At 46.1% G+C, this 18,063-nt stretch overlaps 1 protein-coding gene across 1 annotated transcript in view; it reads left to right on the top strand.

The window, feature by feature from the left end:
• Nucleotides 1-2,300: 2,300 nt before the first annotated feature.
• LOC138200299 (semaphorin-6D-like) overlaps nt 2,301-18,063 on the top strand; it is a gene marked incomplete at its 5' end in the record, with an annotated part of 50,371 nt that continues 34,608 nt past the window's right edge. The window contains 6 exon segments of the mRNA XM_069152865.1: nt 2,301-2,493; nt 6,510-6,583; nt 6,585-6,625; nt 7,653-7,710; nt 11,897-11,953; nt 12,461-12,562. Coding sequence (XP_069008966.1) covers nt 2,352-2,493; nt 6,510-6,583; nt 6,585-6,625; nt 7,653-7,710; nt 11,897-11,953; nt 12,461-12,562 — 474 coding nt within the window.

The following is an 18,063-nucleotide window of genomic DNA, read 5'->3' as shown; positions in this document are numbered from 1 at the left end:
ACTTTCAGGGATTTTCACTTATCGATTTTGTCTTTTAATCGAAGCGGCACCGCTGTAAGATAATCGGTCCAAACGAACCCCCTCCCACCTCCTCTCCCCCCCTTCTCCCCCTCGACGTGGAAAATTGATTTATTTATTTTTTTTAATTTTATTTTTATTGTCCTTGTATAGCGTCCCGAAGGCGGGCCGCACCGAGGCGGCTGTAATTCACAAAGTAAACAGACAGCCCCCCCCCCCCCCCCCGCTCCTCTCGATTTATTGTGTTGCGATTATTGCTTGACCTCATTGCTAAATGCAGCTTTACTCCCTTTGCATTTAAATGAAGCGGTCCTATTATCAATATTGATGACAGTTCGTGTCTCTATTGACTTAATTTCCCGCTCCCACTTAAAGCCGTGCTGCACGACTCTCATTGCCAAGTGACACGGCGCATAAACTTTGTGGGGAGGGCTTTCTAGTAAGCCCCCCCACCACCACCACCACCACCACCCCTCGCCCGTGGAGGACACGTTGCCCTTAATAAACTGGCGGTGGGAGTGCCGGTTATCACAGTTTGAAGTTGCTTTTCCACAAAACCCTCTCCATCCGTCTGCTACCGTCTCTCTTCCTCAAATACCAAACCGACGTGGAAAAAAAAAAAATGAACATCCGCGCATAATCTACACAACACATCTAGAGCTGTTAATTATTCCGGACACGCCGACTTTTATCTGAACTTTTCTTTTTTCTTTTTTTATATTTTAAGCGTGTGTTCTCGGAGCTCTTTTGTCGAGCAGTTTACAATCTGTGACTTCGCGCAAGTGGATGCGATAAGCTGTCATCCGTGCTTCTTGTTCTTGTCGTTTCTTTGAGATCGTTGTCGGATACCGACTGTTTTTGTTGTTGTTTTTTGTTGTTGTTGTTTTTTTTATATAACGTCCTTCTTTGATTTGTCTATCGCCAAATTTTCCTCGTAGCGGCAGCTCGCTTTGTTCAGTCGCTCCTGTAGCGAGTGTTCGGCAAATCCGGCAAATATAATAACTTTATTCCCAACCCTTGAACTTGTGTGAACTCACTTAAATAAAGAGAGCTTGGCACACTGCTCGTTTCTGTGTTTCTGTGTATTCTGGTGCAGATCCAGTTACAGTTCAAATAAAATCAAGCTTTTCCTAAATTAGAAATAACAAATATCGAATATTTTCCAGCTTTGGCATATTCTGTAAAAACAAATCTTTTTCTTTCTTTCTATTTCTTTTTCTTATTGCTATAAAAAAAATAAATATATATATATATATATATATATATATATATAATATAGTATATATATATATTATTTTACACCATGTCTATAGTCTGCATAAGTGAGATATTTTCTTTTGGCTTGTTTACTTTTTGTTTCTGTCCCCGAATTTCTATGTTGAGCTGTCACCGGTCTCCACATCCACTTCTAGTTTTATTGGTTTAACATCCAACGTTCACACCACACGGTTTATCGTTTCTTGTCCGTGCAGATCGTCTACGTAAACTATCTGAGCTCTGCGTCCCCGCTGCTGCTGCGCTGCTGCCCGCTTTCAGAAAATTAACTTCCTCCTCCTCCTTTTATTAGCGTTTAGCTGCAATTAAATAATGTTCGATCTGGACTAAATGTTGTGCGTCTCGCGCTCCTCCAAATGGCGGGGGGGGGGGAGGGGGGGGTCGGGAATTCATTGGCGGTCTACGTCGGATTTGTTCAACTTTGATGAGAGTCCCGGTTGAACTCACTGAACGGAAAAAAAGCTGCTTCCAGTTGCTTCTGAAAGGAGGCCATTTAAATATTCAGACCTCTAACCTGACTAATTAACCCGCCTCCCCCGCCTCCCCCCTCTCCCCCACATCATCACGGTGTCTCGGAACGACGTGCTTTTAATCGCGTCGAGTCACCCGTGAAGGACGTTTGACGGGGGCGGTGGACGTGGCAGGTGTCCTGCGGTCGGGGGACCCGAGCGTCCCTGCCCCTCCTCTCAGTCTGGTTCTTCCTTTTCTGCCTCCTTCCCTCAGAGTGCGTTTTGCCGGTGGTTCCGGCGGGCACTCGGTCACGTCGCACCGCGTGCCAATGAGGGGCTTCAGCTGCCACCTTTAAACGTGGCTGCTGTTATTTGTTCAATCAACCTCGCCAGAATCTGCGAGATCGGGAGGCGCGACGCTGACTCCTGCGTTACTTCTGCGGGTTGCTGTGGTGGTGACCCTGAAGTGTCTCGGATCCGGTGACTAACCCCCCCCTCTCCCCCCTCTCCCCCTCCCTCCCGACGAACCTTGTGTCTTCCCCCTCAGGTAGGTCGGGGTGAACCTGCTGTGGGCCATGCGTTTCTGCTGAGGTCTCATCTTCCGCCACCATGAGGCTGACGCCCGGCTCGCCTCCGCCCGTCCTGCCAGCCCTCCTGGCTCTCACCTTGGTCGCCTCCCTACCTCGGCTGTCCTCGGCGGCCACGCCGTTCCCCCAGGACCTGGAACCGATCAGCGTCGTGGGCAGAGACTGTAAGTTTGTTGTTGTTGTTGTTTTTTTTTCTCCCCCCCCAAAAAAAGAAAATTCTGTTGCGTTGCCATGGCGACCCCTTGTTGCAGGAGCAGAATCGGAGCGAGGTGGGGGGGGGGGGGGGTCACTGAGGTATTATATCTCATCACAGGGGAGCGCAGCTTATTGAGGTGGATGCGTTTCGGGCCGCGGTTCGCAGCAAAGTGCATTTGTCGAGGTTCCTTCTGCCGCTGGAATATTTATTATTAGATTTATTTGTTGAGGTCTGTTTGACGCGGTGTGAAAAAAAGGCCATTTCAGCTGTGCAGAAAAACACGGGTCTTAGTCAGAGCTGAGGTGGAACCTGATTTGTTGTTTAATTTGCTGACAATTGTGATGTAAAATCATCAGCTGTAACTTCTCCAACATCATATTTAACTCTTCAGTGTGAAACCGAACCAACTGGAGACAAAAACATACAGCAAACATTTCCCTCAACAACTGCACACTGAAGGCTTGTGAATTAAATCTGCATTGTGATTGTAATGAGACTGTTTTTCAGGGTGATCTGACTCCTGACCTGTCAGGAGGAGTCCAAGCAAACAAACAAACAAACAAACAAACTCTGGGTTGGATTTGTTTGTTCGGGCTGGTGTGACAGCTGTCAATCAAACTCTTAAACAGCCACCAAATCGGCGGTTCCAAATAGAACTGATTATGCAGGACTGCGGTCACCAAAAAGTGTCCAACGACGGACTTACCTGTCAGTCCAAAGGACTTCATGGACTTCATGTGTACTCCATTTGATTATTACGTGAGAGAGGAACTGGGTACGGACCAGAACTTAAAAGGCTGCAAAGGATATATATATTTTTTTTTTTATTATTTTTTACCCACCTTGGTATCACACTCAGATATATTCACATCGCACCGCGCAAAAGTGCCATCAGTCATCTCGAACTATCGCATTATTGAGACGGTGTGCGCTCGGAACAACCCACCCGCCGAGTACCTTGAAAAACCGACTCCCAGCTATTCACTTCATTTCACGTCCATGAAGCCGCACAGTACCGCACGCCGTACCATTCCCGATATTAGCCGAAAGCACATACAATACTATCCTATAATAATGACGCCTTATTGGCTCAAGAATGAAACTGTTAAAAGAGCTCATTTTCGTTCGCCGTTGCACTTTTCTTCGAATATTGCATTCGAGCTCGATACCATAACTCCCCCCTCCGTACGACTCCAGCTACTGTCAATGGAGGCTAATATTGAAATATGACCCTGCCCCGCGGCGCAAGAAATTAAAACTCCAGAGCGCCAGCCGGTCAGATAAGAATTTGACCGAGGAGACTCTTCGACATCTGCGACCCCCTCCTGCCCCTCCCTCACCCCCCACCCCCCACCCCACCCCCGCTCCATCGATGGCACCCAATCGCCGGGGAGGTCTCCAGAAGAGGTCTTGGCTGCTAAATGTAATGGCCCATAATTGATTTAAGAGGTGGCTGAGACCGTGGCCCACACGCTGTAATTGATCTATCTGGAAGAGAGTAACGCAACCATTAGCAGAAATAGCTGCGCTAATAGTGCTATATGTGGAGCGCCGTCCCAGGTGTAATGAGAGCAATTTGTCACCTCTGGTTCCAGCAGGTGACAGCGCGGCGCAAGGTCCCTCGCAACTCCGAGAGACATCCATTATGAATCGCGGTACTTCGTCAGGTTGAAGTCTGTGAAATCAAACCTAAGCGACTCCTTTTTTTTTTTGGAAAGCCGGCGGACGACTCGACCCAGCGTCACGCCGTTTTTTTGTTGTTGTTTTTTTTTTTAGGGGGTGGAGGGGCTTCAAAAGCTGTGTTTTTTTTTTCTGGGCGTCTTTTTGATTATTGTGGTGTCGGGTTGCGGCTATCGGTGGGCGGGACGTAGTAACCCCCAACTACTTGTTCCAAACCGCTCGGGACCAGCAAGTTGGCGCCGACCAAAAGTCCAAACTCGAGGCTTCACTTGATAACCACTCACGGTCGGTTGCCGCTTGGTTCCAATTGGTGGCGGTGGTCTTAAATAACCGTGACCACCGTCGGCTGCTCTGGATTTCACACACCCCCCGCCCCCGCCCCCGCCCCCTCCGAGCGGCGGCGGTCTCCGCTGTCCCCTTAAACTTTTAAAGGATGTGAAAGTGCTGAAGAGTAATTAAAAAAAAAAAAAAAAAAAAATCCTCATTTGCTCGGTGGAGGGGGAAGGAAGGGGGAGGGGGGTAGAGGACGGCCAGGCGGGCAGTCGAGACCCACCGGGACTCTCTTCACCAGACAGCAGCAGCCAGCGAGGTCCAGCACTCAGCCAGACATTAGGCGCTTAAATCTTTAAGCAGTCGATTCGAGACGAGTGGTTCGGGCGGGGGGGGGGGGGACGCGTCTCCCCGTGGAGAGACTATTTCAGTTTGTGGCGTATTTCTAGCGGGGATTGCTAATTCAGCAGCAGCCCGGGTCGGTCGGGAGGCGGGGGCGGGGGGAGGGAGGAGGGGGGGGGGAGAGGGCACTTAACGCAGTGTTTTACAGACCCGGAGCGCCGCGGCCTTGAGCTCAATCTTTGCTCGCTTGAAAGAAAAACAAAAGAAAAGGAAACAGCAGGTGACGTTTCTGTGATGCAGGAGGACAGTCTGGTGTCATTATTTTATATCTGCCCGAAGCGTTCCTTTTTTTTTTATTTTCTTTTTTTTTTGTTGTTTTTTTATGCACCTACGGACTGACTGCCATCGAGGCGCTGAAAGTACCATCTCGCCTTGTTTAAACTCCCATTTCTCGCTCCCTTTTCTTCGCCCGCCGTTTGAGAAGAAAGCGAGACTGGAAGTTAACATGCGGAAAAGGACGAAGGGAAAAAAAAAAAATGGGCGACGTAGCGTCGAAATGACGTCGCTCGCTCTTTTTGTGCACCGCTGCGCCTTTTGAAGTGCGTCCTGCTTCACTCTTTATTTTATTTTCACCGAGGTCTCGTCTTGCTTATTTTCAAACCACGCTGGGAAAGCACATCGAGCTGCATTTCACGTGTGAAAAGATGCGATACGAAGTTTATTATTATTATTATTGTTATTATTTGAACACGCGGACACGTGATTTCCTTTTAAATCGACTCTTTTTGGTTTTATTTCTAACAGGGGATGTTAAGAGGCGCTCTTTGCCGGCGAAGCTCTTTAAATGCGCCTCTCGCGTCGACACTACGTTGAACTCTCGTGACCTCGCGCGCAGATGATTTCTATTTAAATGTGGTTGTGGAGCAGACAGGCGGAGCCGACCGAGCGACTTAGCATCGCGATGCTCTTGATTTGTTTCCTTGTCCTCGCTTGGCTCATTCCCCAGACGTGTCTGTTCAGAAATGCTTACCAGGAGCCGTTTATTTAAATCAGATTGACTTCTATGACACGACTGCCTAATTTGCAACTTGGGATGCTATATAGATATATATATATATATATATATATAATATATATATATATATATATTTATATATATATATATATATACATTTTTATATATTTATATATATATATATATATATATATATATATATATATATATATATATATACATTTTTATATATTTGTTTTTCTCTCTCTCTCATCCCCCCCTCATCCACCTCCACAAGTACACATTAGCATATAGTGAATGCTCCTGGGTTTTTCAGCACAATAGGCCAAATTGTAACCTTCGGTCAGTGTTTCTCTTAAATTGCAAATAACGCCGTGGACGAATGTTTAACCGTTGTTGTCCTGCCGCCTCTTTTGTAAACGTGAAACTGCTGGTTGGAAGAGCGCGGCAGCAGAGAGTCCAAACCGCTTGCTTTTAGCTTCATTGTCTACTTTTATTACTTTTACCAATTTTGGAAATAGATATTTTGAACTAAACCTCAAAGGGAAGTCGGATGTTAGTGTCTCATGACTTCTGAACTTTTTGCTAAGAGGGTTATCTTTTAGGCACGATGAGTCCTTGACCGAATTCTTTCTTTCTTTTTTTTTTGTTTGTTTGTTTTTGTTTACCCCACACAGCCTCCTACCTCTACCCCAGCTTCCAGGGGCTCATGTCGGACAATGACACCGTCCGCCTCGGCCTGGACTTCCAGGAGGATGCTGAGGATCAACCACATGCTCTACATCGCTGCCCGGTCAGTCACCGCTGCTCGCCTGATAGTTTACCGTCACAGAGGACGACGTCGTCACGTGTCCACGCAATCATTTTCAGCTGTCGATACAGTAAATCATTTACCACCTCTTCAAGTGCGCAAGTCTTGCAAAGTCCGCACTCTATCTAAGCTTTAATCTGAAAATCTGATCGTGCGAGTGCTGATTCATTTAGGGTTCAAGCCCCGGAGCGACACAGCAATACCAAGGGCCAGGCGATCGCGGGCCGTATTGAACGGGGCACTGCGCTAGTGATTTACAATCGGCCATATGGTGGCGCTATAGTTAACGGTCCACAAAAAAAAAAAAAGAAACTTGGTCGATTTTTATCTTTGATCAGCTCTGTTGCTTGCGGTAGTCCAGTCACAAGTTCCCTCATGCCCCCAAAACCGTTATCCACGGAGCTCTAACGCAGTTTGATCAGCAGCCGACAAAACCCCGAAGTGTCCGTTTTTGATTGTCGGAACAATGCACGTCGTTGTCTGGCTTTTTATTTACCAAGTAAAGTTAACTCAGCATCAAGTCCGTTCAGATCTTATTTCGCTCTGATCGCAGGGCGGGAAGCAAATGTGATCTCCCGAAAGGAGCAGAGTGCCCGCCGGGTACGACGTGATTTAAAAAAAAAAAGTTATGGAGATCCTTAATGTGCGTGAACTGGCTTCATATTTTCCAGAGCTGAGCGCAGCAAAGTGCAAGCCTCGCCTCAACGAAGTGATTCAGTTGGAAAACTGAACGGTGTTGGAAAACTTTCGTGAGGTCCTAAAGCCAAAAAAAAGCCAATAAACTTTGCCTGTTAATCCACCTTCCAGCCGGTGTTGTTCAACAGCTGTGATCAATCCTAGTGAGCGAAACCGAAGTGTTTTTTTTTTTTTTCTTCTTCTTCTTCTTCTTTGGAAAACCGGTTTTGGAAGCTTGCATGGAGAAAGCATGTTGAGATTGCGACCCCCTCCCTCCCACCCCCCCACCCTCCCCACCTCCCCCGCTAACGTCTCGGCTCTCCGTCTCTTGCAGGGACCACGTGTTCGCCGTCAATCTCGCCTCTTCATCGGAGCAGATAATCCCGCAGCAGGTAGGAAAGTCTGTCCGCTACCGCTTTTGTGTGTGTGTGCATGTTCACCTCGCTGCCATTCAGAGTCTTTATCGGGAATTACATGTTCATATTACATATTTTCCAACACATAACCTTTAAGCGAGCATGTGGTCGTGGTCGATATCCATTTATTTTACGGGCATATTATTCATTTCGAAGCCCCGTACGTGCCATTTGCTTTCTGACCTGGACGCCCGTCCGTAGATTTTCTTCATGCAATAAAAAAATAAATAAAAAAAAACTCCCAAGATGAGTTTTTTTTTACTTCACAACTTTTGACATTTTTTGGGGAGTGTTTGATCTCTTGATTCTTCAGAATCGATGCCAATAATCTGTGAGTTACCAGCCTCACTTATAAGTTCTTGGTTATTAAAGTTTTTGGGGATTCAGTGGCCAATAAATATAAAACAGTAAGGTCTTTCACTTAAGTGAACGTGGGCTTTTGCTTGTCAATAGTGATAGTCTGGATAATACGTCACCCTTACAAATCGGCCTTTGCCCATTTCTAAGAAGCATTAAATGGAAACCGCTGTTCTTTATGTGGCATTTTTGTTTGCGTTTTCTGAACCGCACCTAGTTTTTTTTTTTGTTCCTTTTCTTTACAGAAAAACTCGGACTGTTTGTATCTCATTATTTTTCCTTTCTAGCCTTTGCCTGCCTTTTCATTCAAGTATCAAGCAATCTCTCTTCAGACCTATATCTACGCCAAGCGGAGCCGCTGCTCTCGCTGCTTTTTGAAGTGCCATGCTCCCTCCTATCTGAATCTCATTTGTCAAACATGATTGCACTTAAATAAAAGCCCCTCAAGGACTGGGCTTTTGTTTGCTTGTGTTTAGATTAGTGCCAAATACATACATCCGTTCTGATAAGCCCGCCGCTCCACATCGAGGAGATCCGAACTATTGATTTGCTTCTGAGCACTCCATCGTTAGTTGATGTTTTTTTCAGAACTTAAATATTGAATGTTTGTACATAATGCTTTTTTTTTTTTTTAGTCATTCACTCCAACCCTCAGCCTGCGGCTTGACAGCAGGAACAGAGTGGAAAATTATTGAAGACCCATATTTTGCCATCACTTCTGCTCTCCTTATTCCTGTCATCCACTCCGAGCGCCGTCGTTAGGGTGTGACTGACTCACATCACCAGAAAATGGTTGTGTCCTCTTCATCACAGATCCATTCCTTCACGCGGCCTCATTTTTCAAGTTTTTTTTTTTTTTTTAGTTTTTTTAAAGCGGCTCTTCATTTTTCACACCGGGGCGCTCATTCACATTCTCCCCTCCACTGATCTCCCCGGGGCCCTCGGTGGCCATAAGTAATTATTAGTAAACCAAATCGAGCGTGGACTAAGGCAGGACCTATTACCAATAATGCTGACTCCTACTGAATCGTGTCAAGATCTTCACAAAGTCGCGCAGGAGGTGTTCCACCAAGAGACCGGGAGGGGAAAAGTGCTGGCTTTTTAAAATCAAAGACAACAAGTTGGTCTTTCTTAAAAGTGATTACAAAGTGAGCGGTTTCGGGTCTCAGGATTCTGGCTCAGCTTATTGTTGGCAGGATTTTGTGGATAGATCTCCTTGTGTTTTATGTAAACCAGATCGAAAGATGTGCGACACTCTGTGGTGGCAAGGTGATCTTGCCTTGAAGGATAAATCTGTCTGTATTTATTCTTACTGGCATAAAACCAAAAACGATAATTAGTCCCACTAAAAAGTCTGGTGTTGTCTGTGTATCCGAAGCCTATTATATCTCCTTCCTCGAGTGCCATAGAGCTCCATTCATGTCAAAAGAACAGTGAGCCTCGTTGTTGAACTGGTTGACGTGTTCTGTCGTTGTGGCGCGTACGGTTCTGTCGTTTATTTGGACTCAATTTAACTCTGCCATCCTGCCGCCGCACATAAAACACACAACCTCAATAATGTTCATGCTTCCAGGTGCCATTATAGATTATATGTAAAAATGTACGTCGTCTCCGGGTCTTAAAAGTAAAGCCAATGCAGAAGTGCCTGAAAGCGCAATACCACTTAGAGCCACTAGGGGCGCGCTCCAAAAGGGGGAAAAAAAAACCCTCCAATAGACTCCCATTCAAAAAGCGTCAACTTTTCTCCTGAATTACGAAGTCAATCATTATAGTGTCATTAGATAAGTTCACTCCTTCTGATCGTTGTTCTGGTGGTCCTTCAAAAAATATTTCCATTATTAATTAGATATCAGGTCTCAAAGTATGTTTGCGGGCATGCCAGTTTTGATTGATCGCTCCTCCCTATGATCGTCCAAATGTGGTCACTTCTGGCTCCAAAAAAAAAAAACAACGAGATGGCGGTGGCCAAATCGCCAAAGTGGAGGCTTCAAAATAGCAGTTCACATCAAATGTGATGTCACAGCGACACCTGTCTGGTTGCCACAGACGGGTGTCGTGGAGTTTAGAAAAATACAGAGAGAATGATTGACTCGTGGTGGTTTCGGACTTCTTATTCGACTTGACAGTGGAAAGGGGAAAAAAAAAAAAAAAGAATTGCACGAGGGTGCTTTTGTAGATGTACGGCACGAAGCCCTCCGCAATTAAGATGCATGTCTCTTCTTCCTCATTGAGAATGCTGCCAGTTTTCCCATCCGCCCGGTAGCTGGGAGTTCACCTGTTTTAAGAAGTTTCTGATTTGACAGCTGGACTGAAAGCTAAATCGAAAACCAGCCCAGAGAAGGAAAAAAAAAAAAAAAAAGGAGAACGAGAGGCCTGCGGGATAAATTGTGTTTCACTGATTTCTGGTCCAAGAGAAGTGAAACTTTTGCTCCCAAAAATAAAATTTGACTTTTAAATCGAAGCGGTTTATTGTGAGGCTGAGACGCAAACAGCAAGACAAAAAGATGCTGGTCTCTCTGGACTTGGTACGGTACTTCCCAGTGTTCACTGTCAAGTACTGGACTTGGGCTCGAGTTTTCTTTTTTTCTTTTTTTTTTGAGGGGGGGAGCCTCTCAAACTTTTCTCCTTTTGAGAGTTAGTTTGACAAAATGAAAGTATCCGAGAGCTACTCGTGTTCAGTCACGATTTATTTACATAGCCGAGCTCCGCCCAAACCAGCCGAATAACCCCGAATAACAACTCGCTGTCAAAAAAACGAGTTCGAAATGTTTTTGAAAGGAATATTTTACCTATTATACATTTAAATTGTAGTGCTTGGAAGAAAAACAAAAAGCCTCCGGGTATATTTAAAGATTTTGTTTGTTTGTTTTGTTTGTTGGGCAGCTAGAAGTCGAGTCAACGTTCAAATGTGGCCAAAATAATAATAAAAAAAAAACATAAAACGTGACAAGAAGTTTGAAACATCACCAGGTCCGTGTGAAGTCGTGATACCTCCTCCCGGTGCTCGGAGCTCGTTCCTTCATAGCGTAACGTGTCCCGGAGTGAGACATCAAGCTCCTGTCTGCTCACATATTGCCGGGGGGGGGGGGGGGGGGGGGGGGGTGATGTTGACGAGAAGGAGCTGAACCGGAACGGGAGTGCACACAACTCGCCGTACTCTCCGTGGTATCAAAGAGACAAATTTTTGTTGGTGAATTACCCCGACAAGCGGACGGGAGATGCATTCGTTCCTCGGGCGGCCAAAGCTTGTTAACAACTCGATGGATCCGTTTCCACGGCAGCCCGCCGGACGGCTCGGCAAACTCGTTCGCACACAAACAAAAAGTGTCTCGTCGGGGTGTGCCGGATCGGGGCAGGGCTTCTGGCCAGGAAGGTTAATTGGGGCTAACTGACTCCTCCTCGTTACAGACAGTGAAGTGATGCAGGCATCCTTTTGCCCCCCCCCCCCCCCCCCCCCCCCCCCCGGTGCAGTCTCACGCTTCCAGGCTCATCTTGCCGAGGGATTTTTTTTTTTTTTTTTATCACTAAGGAGCCACAAATGTTTAGCCGGCCGCCGCCGCAGACATCCCTCACATTCCTCTTGTTTGTCCGTTTTTTTTTTTTTTTTCCCGTTGGGTTTATTTATTTATTTTCTTCCTCCACGAGAGTTTATTGAAATTAATGAGATTTTCATCACAGCTGTTTGGTAATAGCACTTGAAACGATTGGGAGCAACAAAAGCTGGGATGGTGAGAAACAGCTTGTCTTTGAGCTGACAGTTGGCGCTCTGTTCATTTTTTTTTTTTTTTCTTTCTTTCTTTTTCAGAAACTGACTTGGAAGACGAAGGACGTGGAAAAGTGCACTGTGAGAGGGAAAAACAGCGTGAGTATTATCTTCCAGACACATCCTTGTCTCTTTGGGGTTTTTTTTTCTTGGTTTTTTTTTACTCATCACTTTTTTTTTCCCCCCCCCCCGCTCTTCCTGTCTTTGTTTTTCTGCCTCTGCTTCCTGCACAGGGAAGTTTTGTAAATAAGCAATAAAAAAAAAAAAAAGTGCCGTGCAAGGTAGCTTAACAGAATCGGCACCCACAAGCATCTGGAGACTACAGCCTTGGTTTTTTTTGTTTTTTTTGGGCATCACACGTTTGCTCTCCAGAGCCACAGTTGTAAAAAAAAAAAAAAAAAAAAACACTAGAATCAAGCTGGAGATCCCAATAATGACTGTAAAACTGTTTGAGCCAATAAAAAACAAACAAACAACAAAAAAAACGGTTTAACCTGCTGAAAGTCCCGCTTTGATTGTGGCGTCGCCCGGGAGCCGACGGGGGACCCGACGGGGGACCCGCTCCCCCGATGTACGATACATCAAACGGTTCTTCTCTCCCGGCAGGACGAATGTTACAACTACATCAAAGTGCTGGTGCCCCGCAACGACGAGACGCTGTTCGCCTGCGGCACCAACGCCTTCAACCCCACCTGCCGCAACTACAAGGTGAGGTCCCGCCGCCGACTCCCCGGCCTTCGATTACAGATAAGAGATCGCCGTGACGGCATGTCCGGGAGGTACGTTTCGGCCGTTGCCGTCGCACCGCCGGGTATCCGATTTGCTGGCGGAAACGGCAAAACCGCGCACTTAAAAACTCATTCCGCGTTACAGGCCGCTCGGTGCGGAAGCGCCCGTTGGTATCATTTCATAAACACTCGTGAACGCGGGTCACGGAGACGGGACGTGTGGTTTATATGAATGAAGTCGCGGTTTTTACGCGTTTGCCGTGAGTGCAAAAGAAGTCCTCCAACCGGCGGCGGAGCCGATGACCGATGCCGGCATTTCGAAGTCCATTATTGGAAGCTCATACGGCTAATGTTTGTTTTATGAAACGTATTTATATAAGCGCATTAAACAGACATCAATTTTGTGGGGGAATATTCCCTTAAATGCGGTCGATAAAGAGCTTGGCAGGGTGTTTTACAGATCAATACTTTACCAAAGATAATTACGCTACTGTTTTATCACCGTGGAATATGATTGGGTAGTTTGAACGATGAACTTCTCTGCAAAATATCGTACGTCATTGCAAGCAACTATTAAACCTTTCGACTCCGACGGACCCAAATTGCGTTCAAATTCCCCCGCCCGTTCCTCCCGGTTTAATGCCGCGACCCGAGCTTTCCAGAAATGGCAGCGACTCGTCTGCACCACGAAGCGTTGCGGCGACAAAGCCTGCGTGAAGCTCTGCGCCCGCGACTCTCGACAGAGCGATCCCCCAACGTCCCGGTCGCTTCGTAACGTACCGCGTGTCAAAAATAAACAGCAGGTAAATCGGCTGTTTTGAATCACGGCTGACCTCTTTCTACAACATACGGTTGATATTACATCCTACTTTGTATAAAACATCAAAAAAAAAAAAAAAAGGCATTCATCACATTTATTTTCCGTCAGGCACCGAGCATATATTCTTTTTCCAAATTGCTGAGTCATACAGAGTCCCACAAACACGGTTCGGATATTGCCAGATTGTACACAATCCCCTCTACAACACCTATAAAAAACATATCTCCACTGACAGTATTTATCCGGTGAGACGCATGTCAAAACAATTCCACGAGACAGACGAGGCTGACATTAAAGATCTCTAAGTACTATCGAATTAAATGATACAAGATTTAGATAGGCCAGACTGTCCTGAAAAAAAAAAACAAGATATGGCATGAAGGGTAGCCCTTATTGTGACCGAGATTACGAGCTTAAAAGTAAAAGTAGTGATATGACCCTGAAAGCGGCCTCGGGTTCAAAGGGTTAAAATAACGCAAGTGGAACAGATGAAAGGTCTAAAATCGAGTCGGGGAAAAACGGGTCAGCGTGATAAAGGTGTAACGACAAAAGTCCCGAGTCTGATCGTCCGCTGGAGCCTGAACAACAGGTAAGACGATGCTGAACAGAGATGTACTGTGAAATAACCCACAGAGGTGAGTCCCACCGGGTTGGACTCCCGCATTCGTTCGCTGTAAAAGAAGTCTGGTAGTCGTTTTTGTGTTGTTTTTTTTTGTGATGATGCAACAAACAGCTGTGAGCTCGCGCTGCAGGGACGCACATAAAAATAACTGGAAAAGTAACAGTGAAAAACATCAGCGGGGAGGTGGGGGGGGTGGGGGTGGGGGAGGGAGGGGGCGTTTGAACAATCGTAAACAACTGTCAAATGCAAGCAAAGGACACATGTTGGAATAAAGGAGGACGGTATCTTCGTTTTAGTCTTGACGTCAGGGTTTTTTTTGTTGTTGTTGTTCCTCCTAAAAACAGATGTTTTCAAATAATCCCATATATTGATAATAACCCGCGCTCCTCCTCCTCCTCCCCCTCCCCTCGAGGCGGCCCCGTGTTTTTTTTTGTTTTTTTTGTTTTTTTAACGTGGCCGGGTGACTTCAAACGCGCGACGCCGGTGGAACGATCTGTTTGGCTCAACAAGGCGGCGCCGCAGCGAGCAATCTGTTGACGGAACACCAAATATGCCGACGGTAGCGATGATCCGACAGCTTCCTTCGCACCTCCGAAACGAGCCCGAGGGGAAGGAGACGGGGCGGACGGGATGGGATGGGATGAGGTCGGGGGGCGGGGGCGGATTTGGGAAGAGCGTTCGAGAAGGCGAATCCATCGCCAGCTGCAGCTCGTCTCCTCCGCGGTCGCTCCGGCGATAAATAACGGCGCCGCTCTCTCTTAAGTGGAAACACTCTGCGCTCCTGTAAAAAAAGGCCCCGGACGGCACTCGTCGGAGGACGACGCAAAAGGTGAAGCTCTCGCGGTTTCGAGGTCCGCCGGGAGAGAACCCCGACATGATGTTTCGGCGGTGACATCACCGGGTCGGACCGTGATTCACAGCGGACCATTAGAGGATGAGGAGGGAGGAGGAGGGAGGAGTACGAGTGCTACAGCGGTGACTGTAAATCTAACCGTGCAGGAGAGTCTGAAGTCCAAAGGGGAGCTGAATAACTCCAGACTTTCAGTGTTTGTTGGTTTTTGTTTTTTTTCCACCTACGAACCAACCAAACGGTCCATATTACAAGAGGCGGAAAAAAAAAAAAAAACAGGATCCTTCTGGGGGGGGGGGGGGGGGGGGGGGGTGTTCCACTACAGTGCCCAACAGTATCAGAAATGAATTAGAATTAAAGGTTTTCAAGGCGATTAAAGCAATTAAAGGAGCTCGTTGTTCCCACTGTGGATACTCAAAAGTTTTAAAGAGACCAGACTGTTTATCGCGGATTTGTACATTTGAAAGTGTTTGCAACGTGGGCCGCAAATGAGTAAATCTGCTCAAATAGCGCACTTAACGCGCGCGCTGTACTCAAATTTAAAGCTTTACGGCAATTTGCTCCGCGGCGTTTAACAACTTCGGCTCCTGCTTTTCTTTGCGGATGAAGATTTTACACAGAAACCAGATAGTAAACCGATCAAATGTTATGCTCCTTTATAGATTATTCGCCAAATACATTTTTAAAACTTGACGCTAAGCCGATGCATCGGTTGTAATCATAGTTTAAAGAGCTATAAAGGGGTATTTAAATACGTTTTGCAGATATTTTCGACAAAGTCTCACCACTTAAACCCGCCACACGCGCGCGCACACACGCACACACACACACACACACACACACACACACACACACACACACACACACACACACACACACACACACACACACTCGCTCTCCGCAGCTGCTGCCTTAAATTTATTATCTAACTCCTGGAGATTTATATCCTTCTAGCTCTCCGCGATCATCTGTTTTTTTGTTTTTTTTTTTCCCCGTTGCCAGAGTTGAAGAGGGCACGGATGTGGCGGCTCCATGTTTGTATTTGTGCGAGCTTACGAAGCCCGCAGGTTGCGGAAGAAGAAAATAAAGAGACATTTGTTGTCCACCCCCCCCCCCCCCCCCACCGACTTTGTCCTCGGAGCTCTGAAAGGCTTAAAGTCGCTGAACAAAAAAGACTCTTGTGCGCAGTGAAAACACCGCCGACCACATGGAAGCGTGTGCCGATACGTATCTGTACATATCTGTCGGTGAGGGTACAACAAATCCCCCCCCCCCCCCCCCCCCCCCCCGCCTCCTCCAGAGGTGGGTGGACACTGCGTATCTGCAGCTGTTATCTATCTTGTATTTCTTGGTATTCAACTGCAGGAATAACTTCTGAGTCTGTGGTGAAAGTGTGGGGGGGGGGGGGGGGTTGTGTTTTTTTCCTAAAGTTAAGAAGGAAAAATATTTTTTTTTTTAAAAACTACTCATTTAAAAAAAAAAAAATCAAAAATATTGTATAAAATATAATGACGTGGCCTTTTTCAAAACGTAATCAAATTAAACTAGCACAGTGCCCGTTGAAAACAGCCTGTTTGTCGGTGTGATTCCCGGTTTTTATTCACGTCGAACGGTGAAGGTGTTGTTGTTTTTTTTGGGGTCGGCGGGAAGCGCACGGAGAGTTTTACCAGGTTGCACTCTGGGTGTTTTTATTTATTTTATTTTTTTTGCTTGCTTTTTTTTTTTGGACTTCTGAATCTCAATGAATCAGGGACACACGGTGACTTCAACGCTTTTTTCTTTTCTTTTTTTTCAACCCCTTTAAATAATCTTTTATATATATTTTACATAGGTTTATATAGGTTGTTTGTTTGTCGTTTACAAGTGTTTTTTTGGGGGTATTTTTTGTGGCCGCCTTTTCAAGAAAATGTATTAATATCGGTGTGAGAAATTGGCTGGGCGACAGGTCTGAAATCAACAGCACCGTTTCTTTTGGTGGCATAAACGTATGCAGTGTTAGTAATTGAGTGCAACACAAAACGTGCTCGCTGCTAACGTTGGCCTAAACGCCGCTAATGCAGTTTGTAGTGGATGTTCCTGTTCTGAACGGTCTTATTTCTAATAAATAAAACTTAAGTTGGCGCCGCGGGCAACAGGGTAGTTAGCCGGGCGTGCTGATGTTAATGTTTTACTCCAGAGGACGAGCGAAGTGTTTGTATGGTGTAGTTTAGAGAAGAAAAAAAAATACAAAAATACGTGACCCTTCACACACTTTAAATGAGTCTTGCTCTTCCTGCAATCCTCAGTTTTTTTTTGTTTTTGTTTTTTTGAGGGGGTGAAGGGGGAGGGGGGGGAACCAGAAGTCAACATTTTGACAGTATTGAATTATTGCCCAAGTCTTATCCTGAAGGGACGGGGGACGGGGGGGGTTATAAACCAAACACAGCATCTCCACAGGCTGAGCGTACCGACACACTTTCCAGGATCAAATCACGTCTCGGATGTCCTGAAGGTCCTGCAGTGAAGTTGATGTAAAAAAAATTTTTTTTTAAAAAGAGCTGCGTCCCGACCTACATTCAAACGTTATCGTCTCCCCGCTACGGACTCCCTGCGGTGAAGAGCGGCTGATTTAAGGGTTTTGCTAGAAAACATGTCCACGCATTATTTTTCTCTGCATACACTCCACCACCACCAACCCGCTTCCCTCGTCTGGAGAAAGAAGAAGAAGAAGAAGAAGAAGAAGAAGAAAAAAAAAGACTGAGAGATGACTATCCAGACAGCTGGGGAGAGAGGGAGGAAGTGTAAATCATATCAAGGAATCTGTCTCTGGGAATCTGCGGAGGACAGCGGGGGATTGAGTCAGACGTGTGTGTGTGTGTGTGTGTGTGTGCGTGTGTGTGTGTGTGTGTGTGTGTGTGTGTGTGTGTGTGTGTTTTGGTCAAAGACATGAATGGATGCCCAACCATGAACAGGCAGCTTCACTGACCAGGCTGCTGAGACAGCTGGTCTGTAGACAACAGAGAGGCTGTCTTCAACATGCGTTTTTCTTTTTTTTTTTTCTTTTTTTTTTTTTGACGATGAAACAAAAAAACCTCCAAGCGTCAAACCCGTCTGTCTTCATCTGCCCTCTGGGGTAACGACACCGCGCAACTTTGCTGAATCCTCAGTTCTCTTTGATTTTCGGGTTTCTGTTTTTTTTTTTGGGTTTTT

The sequence above is a fragment of the Embiotoca jacksoni genome, unplaced genomic scaffold (genome assembly GCF_022577435.1).
Source record: "Embiotoca jacksoni isolate LCO1_2020_lvr unplaced genomic scaffold, fEmbJac1.0.p SCAF_185, whole genome shotgun sequence".
Lineage (NCBI taxonomy): Eukaryota > Metazoa > Chordata > Actinopteri > Embiotocidae > Embiotoca > Embiotoca jacksoni.
This window is presented reverse-complemented; position numbering and strand designations above follow the sequence as displayed.